The following is an 8,172-nucleotide window of genomic DNA, read 5'->3' on the forward strand; positions in this document are numbered from 1 at the left end:
TGTGGGAATTGTTCTTTATTCTGGATATTACAATTTAGTTTTTATTAATGTTGCGAAATTTTTTAGTCTACTGCCTTTTAAAAAAAAGTATGGTAACTTATTTTATGCAGATTTAATTTTGATATCAAATTTATAGTTTACAAATTATAATTTATCATTTGTGTCACATTTGAGAAATTCCTTCTTATCTTCATTTTTGAAGATATTTGTTTTGAATTTTTGAAGCTATCTTTTCACATTTAATTCTTAATCTATATGGATTTTACCTTTGTGTCTTTTAATGAGCTAATAAAATATATATTTATTGACTATTCCCAAAAATTATAAGGTAATTCTGTCATTTACCAAGTCCATACCTCCGCATGGGTCTTTTTATGAGTTTTTATTATGATTACTTTTTACGTCATCATTATCTAATTATCTATATCTAATACAATACTGCTTTTCCTTTTTTTCTTTTTTAAATATATTTTATTGATTTTTTTACAGAGAGGAAGGGAGAGGGATAGAGAGTTAGAAACATCGATGAGAGAAACATCCATCAGCTGCCTCCTGCACACCCCCGACTGGGGATGTACCCACAACCACGGTACATACTCTTCATGGGTCGTTTTATGAGTTTTTATTATGATTACTTTTTATGTCATCATTATCCAATTATCTATACCTAATGCAATACTGCTTTACTTAAATTACTACAGCAATGTGTCTTAGTTTGTGATAGGGTATATCTTCCAATCTTGCTATCTTTCTCCAAAATTGTTATAGCCCCATATAGTCTGAATTGTAATTACAAAGTTAAATTCTCTTTGGAATTATGATTAAAATTGAATTGAGCATATAGACTAGTTTAGAGAGATTTGTCATGTTTCTTTATTATATCAGTCAACATTTACTCAGCCTTTTTTTATTTTAGTTCAATTTATATTTCAGTTAAATTTGATATGTTTGCCCATAAAGATCTTGTATAACTTTTGTCAAAATTCATTAGTTAATTTTTTTGGATTATTAATGAGATGGTATTGTTACAAAAATTAATGATTATGGTTGTGATGTAGAAATGTTGATATATTTTTTATTTTTTGTTTTCTTTCAATGTTATTTACTTTTGAATAAAAATATCAAGATTCAAAATTTAATAAAGACTGCATAGTGAAGTCTCCCATATACTCCAATCTTAGAGCTATGAATTTTACCTCTCCCAGGAAATTAATGTGATTAGCTTCTTACATACTACTTCTTGAGATATTTTTCATTTATATGCATAATATGCATAAACATACATACATACATGCATATACAAACCTACAGACATATACGTATATATCTGTATATAATTTTTATATATCCATAACTTCTTTTTAAATAAATGCTAATATACTACATACATTGTTTTACAACTTGTTTTTTTCTTAATAAAACGAACTGAAAGAAATTCATATTATTATATGATTTTTTCTATTCATTCTGTGGTTGCAATGTTTCCCATTGTGTGAATGCTTTAGAAATTGTTTTACCTATACCTTATTAAAGAATATTCAAAGTGCTTTCAAGCTTTTGGTGTGCAAGAAATGCTCTAATAATTTAAGCAAATTACTACATATGTAATTTCACACCTCTTCAAATCTTTTGCCCATTTTAAAAACCACATTTGTCTGTCTTAATTTATTTATAGTATTTTTTAAAATATTCTGGACTCACTCCTTTCTCAGATATATTATAAATGTTGTCTAGTCTGTAGCTTCATTTTTTTTTTACCTTCTACATGTTGTCTTTTGTTGAACAAAAATTAACTTTCATAAAGTCAATCATCTCTTCCATGGTTAATACTTTGATGCCCTGCTAGCTTGGGTGGTCGTCCCTGCCCTATTTGTGGTCATCACCATTAAATTTATGGTGTACTCTACCAGCTACAGAGAATGAAAAGGAACATTTACTGCTTTATTCTTGAGTCCACACCAATAATTAATGTCAATTCTCCCTCTTCCTCCAGCTCTAGGCTTGGATATACAGATTAATGTTCATGTTCCTGACACAAAAGGGATCGTGGTGGAGTGTAACTCGGGAGGGTGGTACCCACAACCCCAGATGAAGTGGAGAGACAGCAGAGGGAATATAGTTCCAGCCTCATCAAAAACCTTCTCTGAGGATGGAGCTGGATTATTGCACCTGAAGACAAGTGTTCTTCTAAAAAACAGTACCCATGGACCTATCACTTGCTGCTTTCATAACCCAGTTACTGGTCAAGAGAAAAGGGCAAGTATTGTCCTACCAGGTGAGTACCAAGGAAGAATGGTTTCCATCAGTGTGACTAAAGATAAAATTAGGTGAAATAACAAATGAGAAATTGCTTTATAAACAGTGAACTGCTGTAGAATGCAACATTTAAACCTTATTAAGTATCTAGACACAAGGAAAATACCAGATGCTGAGGGAGCCTGTTCTTAAAAATGGAAGGAACTGTAATAATTAAAAAAAACAACCTTATTCTGTTTAGCATCTCAAGGCTTCAAAAGTTATATGTCATTTGACTGCTAGATTCACTATTTCTAGCTTTATGAACTTGGATGTCATGTAACCTTCAAGACCATTGATTTTTCTCATTTAGAGATGGTAACGTATATTTTTTGAATTTGAAATAAAATAACACAAGTAGGCTTTATAAGACATAAAACAATATGTAGAATTAAGGTTGATTTAAAAATTATGTATGTCATAAGTGGACTGTATTACTACCTTGTGAAGAAATAGACATGTAGAAAAGTTTGTTACTAAAGATTCAGCAACTGATAAGTGATATATCCAAGATTAGATCCCAACTCCTCACAGGATCCAGGGCTATTTTTCTCTGGTACAGGGTGGCTATGATCAGAGAGGTTAGAGGCCAACACTGTAAAATTGTGTTCTTTGTGCTTCAGCTTGTGACTAGGTCTAGTCCCCAGACAAATTAAGATGGATGGAAAGGACAAGAGGCAGGCAGAGTGAAAGGATTCATTTTAAGTAAGAAAACATCTTAACTGTTACACAAAAACCCTGCCCCCATCAGCAGTTCAAACACAACGGAAATCATCAGATAGTTCATATGGCTGTACTCCTTCATGGTAACTCAAACACTCAGGTTCATGTGGATTGTTGACCATCAATCCCCTTAAAGATCTTGAAAACCTGTTGATCAAGCAAAACTAAGTTTATTAGACCTAAGGCCATAAGAGAGAACATCATCTTTACATTAATAGCATTCTAGAATGGGTAATTAGGCGAGGATATTTATAATTTTAGAGCCTTTAAAATTTTTAAAAAATATTTTTGTATTGATTTCAGAGAGGAAGGGAGAGGGAGAGAGAGATGGAAACATCAATGATTGGAGAGAATCATTCATTGACTGCCTCCTGAATGCCCCCTACTAGGAATTGAGCCCAAAACCTGGGCATAGGCCCTGACTGGGAATTGAAACATGAGCCCCTGGTTCATAGGTTGATGCTCAACCACTGAGCTATGCTGGCCCGGCATACTGGGTGATTTTAAAGTAAGTCTTGCAAGCTGAGAAACTAGTTAGAATTTGCAGTTTATAATATCACTAGAAGCCCAGTGCATGAATTCATGCATGGGAGGGGTCCCTCAGCCTGGCCGGCCATCAGGGCCGGCTCAGGGAGGGAGGACCATGGGAGGTTGGCCAGCTGTGGGAGGTTGGCTGTGGTAGCACACTGACCACCAGGGGGGAGCTCCTGTGTTGAGCATATGCCCCCTGGTGGTCAGTGCGTGTCATAGCTACTGGCCGGTCGTCTGGCTGTCTGGTCATAATGGTAACTTAGGCTTTTATATGTATACTAGAGGCCTGGTGCATGAATTCGTGCACAGGTGGGGTCTGGCTGGCCCACCCCATCAGGGCCAATTGGGCAGGTCAGGCAAGGGGGAAGGACAGCAGGCGGTTGGCTGGCTGGCCCCACCCCTGGTCAAACTCCTGGTCAAGGGGACAATTTGCATATTAGCCTTTTATTATATAGGATAGATAACTTTCAATTAGTGAGCATAGCAATATGAAGGTCTTGAAGTGAGTCTTGATGAGTTCATCATTAGTTTTGTTAAATAAGCTATTTTAGTTATTATCTCTCAGGAGCATGTATTTACTGGAGGCAGTAGCCAACTTATTGTTGCTTTCAGTTGCATAGTATAGGGACAGGAACAATGCCTAGCACCAAAATAGTTTATCACAAGAACAGGAAATTGATTTGTTCTTGTATCGCTTAACATAGGGACAGAGAATTATTTTGGTCATTTCTCAAGGGGGACTATTGCTGAAAAGGAGAAAGAGAGGGCATTCCCTGAGGGACATCATCAGTGTCTACCAGAGGGACTTTGGATGTGATCTCAGGTCAATTGTAGCCTATTGTTACAGTACTCCTGAAGAGTAGGTAACTGTTTAACTAGGTCCAATTCACAAAGGCTTAGTATTAGGGAATTACAAAATGTTCTTTTTCCTCATAGTCATGGAAGTATAATTCGGAAGTTGATAAATAAATCTTGGAAGCCCTTTTCTCCTGTTCATCAAAACCTCACTTTATGTGCTTGCATCTCTTTGTAAACAAAAATTAACTCCCTTAGTTAACTCACAATTTCAATTTTCTCTTTTACTTCATGAGAGACTTACTTTTGGTTTCCCTTTCAAGCCTACATTTATATTATGAGTCATTCAGGAATCTTGGACTAGCCGACCTATTTAGTGTTGTTGAAACTAAAGTATAAATGTAGAACCTTGGATCCCATGTCATTTTCTTGTGGATTTTTTTTCCATTTGAATGAAAATCTTTCATAAAATGAAAGAGCAAATTCGGTCCCAGTGATGGCCAAGTAAGGGGTGAATGATATACCTTGACAATGGAGCTGTTATTTTTGTATGTTATGTATTTGTTGTTGCTAAAATTCATGTGTCCCTCAAATTCCAATTGTTTGGTGCCAAACCCTGCTTTACTTCAAACTGGTTTTTAATTTACTACATTAAGATATTTATTTTTGTGTTCTGCATCTGAAAATTACACTATATGGAGGTATTGCCTGTATGCTTCTATACTTTGTTTTTATCTGTTTCCAAGTTCATCTTCTTCATTCTCTGGGAAACAATACTTCTCTCTTTTTACAATATCTCATACACAAGGCTTTTTGAACCCAGGTCACCAGTGATTGGTATTTAATGGTACTAACTGCTGCTATAGTGCCTGCTACCACCAAACAGAGCAAATGCTGATATTGCACTTTCCCTATTTTCTGCACTTTGAGGACTTTCATGCTCTATCACCACTCAGAAATTTTTAACCTTAAAAATATATATTTTTTATTGGGATATTGAATGTTTACTCCTGGGAAAATTTTTCTGTCACATTGGTCCTAGCCTGAAGGGAATTTAAACATTGAATGTCAAAAGACTTTTGCAGTTTTATTTCTGAAGTTTCAAAGCTCTTATATGTATATAAATATTTTAAACTTCCTAGAATTTTACCAGGGGCACTTCTGATCTAGTTCCACAGCCATTGGCCTCCCCAAATCCCCCATATATTGTGGTGCCCAGGACCCTGTCCTGTAATTTCCCTCATCTCATAGATTTGTCCCCTGGAATATAAGAACAGAAGTAGAAAGTTATTTCTCCATTCAGTCCTGTTCCGTCCTTGCCCAATAACTCCCAAATCCTGGTCTTTCCCCTAGTCCAGCTACACATGCCAGTAGCCCTGGTCTGAGCCCAGAGTGCATACATAGTACAGAGTGTAATAAGGGCCATAACTGGGTATCCTGCTTCCTTAAAGCAATATTGCATGCCCCTTGGAGTCTTGTGATCCTGCTGCCCTACTTATCAAGACTTTCATTTTGCTCTCTCTCTCAGATATCCTGTTAACATCGAAGTATATGTCGACAATGTGGCGTATAAAGTCGTGGCTCCTGATATATGTAGTACTCTTTGCGCATTTTCTTCTGTGTTTGAGATTAAAAGGTATTTCATTGTTATATTAAATGCTTAGAGAAGGTTCATACAAAAAATGTGTAAACTTGCACATCTGAATCTATCTCACCGCTATATTTGCCAAAGAAGGTCTCAATGTCTTTAGTTATGCTTCAGGTTAAGCTGCAATTCTCCCTCCTTATGTGGCTCTCAGGCTGCTGCTATTGTGCCTATTACCATCAAACAGTATTTGGCCCTGATCCCTTCATAGCCATCATTACTTATTTCCCAACACTTGGAATTTCAACAATATTAATTCTGTTCACTTCCATAGGCAACCATAGATAGACTTAGCACTCAAACTGTTCAGAATATTTTACTTTGATAACAAGAGGAAGAAAAATAGATGAACCAATATCCAGATTATTTGGTCCAACTTAGTCTCCTCTTACTCCTTCTTTTGTGCTTCCTATGAATCTAACTTAAATATATTCTCTTTCTTCCTCATTAGAGGTAGGAAATAGAATCTTAATTTCAGGGAACTGAGGGCATAGGGCAGAGTAGGTATCAGGTATATTTGAGAATAACCTCTTAAGTATTTGACCTTAGGAACTTCACACCATACAAGGTGAATAACTGAAGTGATAAATTATGACATCAAATACTTGACATACAAAATATTTCCTAAAGGAAAAGAGTTGTCATATTTCTAGGCTCTTTTGGATGGAGGAAGAGAGGGACTGGGAGATTTGGGGAGATTACTTAATCTATAGTGACATATACAATTCACAAGACAAAGTGCTTTTTGAGAGCTCTCATAAAAATTAGATTTATCTATGATTCAGGAAACATAAGGCTAAAAAAGAAAAGAAAATTTGACTTGCTCAATTTATAAAGACCTGCATAACTTTGAATTAGTAGTTATCATGTGCCAGCAGATGTGATAAACACTTTGTAGTAAATATCTTATTAACTTCTCCAAACAATCCTATGTGGTAGGTTCTATTTATTTTCAACACTTTTAGATGAAGAAATTAAGAATCCAAATTTTTAGGTGAATTGTTCAAGCTCAAACAACCTATAAATATAGAGTCAGGATTGGAACCTAGATATTTTAAATGCCAAACACTTTGCTCCAACCATTGTGCTCTTCTTCATGTTGTATATGGGTATCAAGACACCTTTGCATTCTTGGAGTGATGGGAAGGTCACTAACTCATTAGACAGTTTGACTTATTTATTCATTTATTCAACAAATTTATATTGAGCACCTCCTAGAGCCACTATTCCAGATATTGACAATACAGTAAGGAGGTGGGAGCCAAGAGTCTTTGCCTTCATAGACCTAATTTTTAGTGTAATATGAGAAAATTCTTCCTTTTTGAACTTTCTTGTTAGTAATTGCTGGTATTTGTTGACTTAACAAACAGTATTTTTTCTGCCTGACTTGTATATTTTTTTACTTTAAATATATTTTTTTTATTTTTCAATTACAGTTGACATGCAATATCATATTATCTTCACATGTACAATCCAATGATTAGACATTATATAACTCAACTAGAGGCCCGGTGCACAAAAATTTGTGCACTGGGGGGGGGGAGGGGGGTCCCCCAGCCCGGCCTGTGCCCTCTCGCAGTCTGGGACCCCTCGGGAGATAACGACCTGCTGGCTTAGGCCTGCTCCCGGGTGGCAGAGGGCAGGCCCAATCCCTAAGTGCAGCCCCTGGTCAGGCTCAGAGCAGGGCCGATTGGGGAGTTGGGGCGCCGCCCCGTCATGCACAGAGCAGGGCGGATCGGGAGGTTGCAATGCCACCCTCAGTCACGCTCAGGGTAGGGCCGATTGGGGGGTTGGGGCACCGCCCCCTGTCACACTCAAGGCAGGGTCGATGGGGAGGTTGCGGCGCCACCCCCTGTCACGCACAGAGCAGGGCCGATCAGGGGGTTGGGGCGCTGCCCCCTGTCACTCACAGAGCAGGGCCAATCAGGGGGTTGGGCACTGCCCCCTGTCATGCACAGAGCAGGGCGGATCGGGAGGTTGCGATGCCACCCTCACGCACACTCAGGGTAGGGCCGATTGGGGGGTTGGGGCACCGCCCCCTGTCACACTCAAGGCAGGGTCGATGGGGAGGTTGCGGCGCCACCCCCTGTCACGCACAGAGCAGGGCCGATCAGGGGGTTGGGGCGCTGCCCCCTGTCACTCACAGAGCAGGGCCAATCAGGGGGTTGGGCACTGCCCCCTGT

General features: G+C 38.0%; 1 protein-coding gene across 1 annotated transcript in view; it reads left to right on the forward strand.

Moving 5' to 3' along the window:
- Window positions 1–1,993: 1,993 nt before the first annotated feature.
- The window catches only part of LOC106727542 (selection and upkeep of intraepithelial T-cells protein 10-like), a gene marked incomplete at its 5' end in the record, with an annotated part of 28,043 nt that continues 21,864 nt past the window's right edge, over window positions 1,994–8,172 (forward strand). Inside the window, 2 exons of the mRNA XM_014546422.1 lie at window positions 1,994–2,275; window positions 5,873–5,980. Of these exons, the coding sequence (XP_014401908.1) occupies window positions 1,994–2,275; window positions 5,873–5,980 (390 nt within the window). The remainder of the gene's footprint in view (window positions 2,276–5,872; window positions 5,981–8,172) is intronic.

This window comes from Myotis brandtii, unplaced genomic scaffold (genome assembly GCF_000412655.1).
Source record: "Myotis brandtii unplaced genomic scaffold, ASM41265v1 scaffold4459, whole genome shotgun sequence".
Classification (NCBI taxonomy): domain Eukaryota; kingdom Metazoa; phylum Chordata; class Mammalia; order Chiroptera; family Vespertilionidae; genus Myotis; species Myotis brandtii.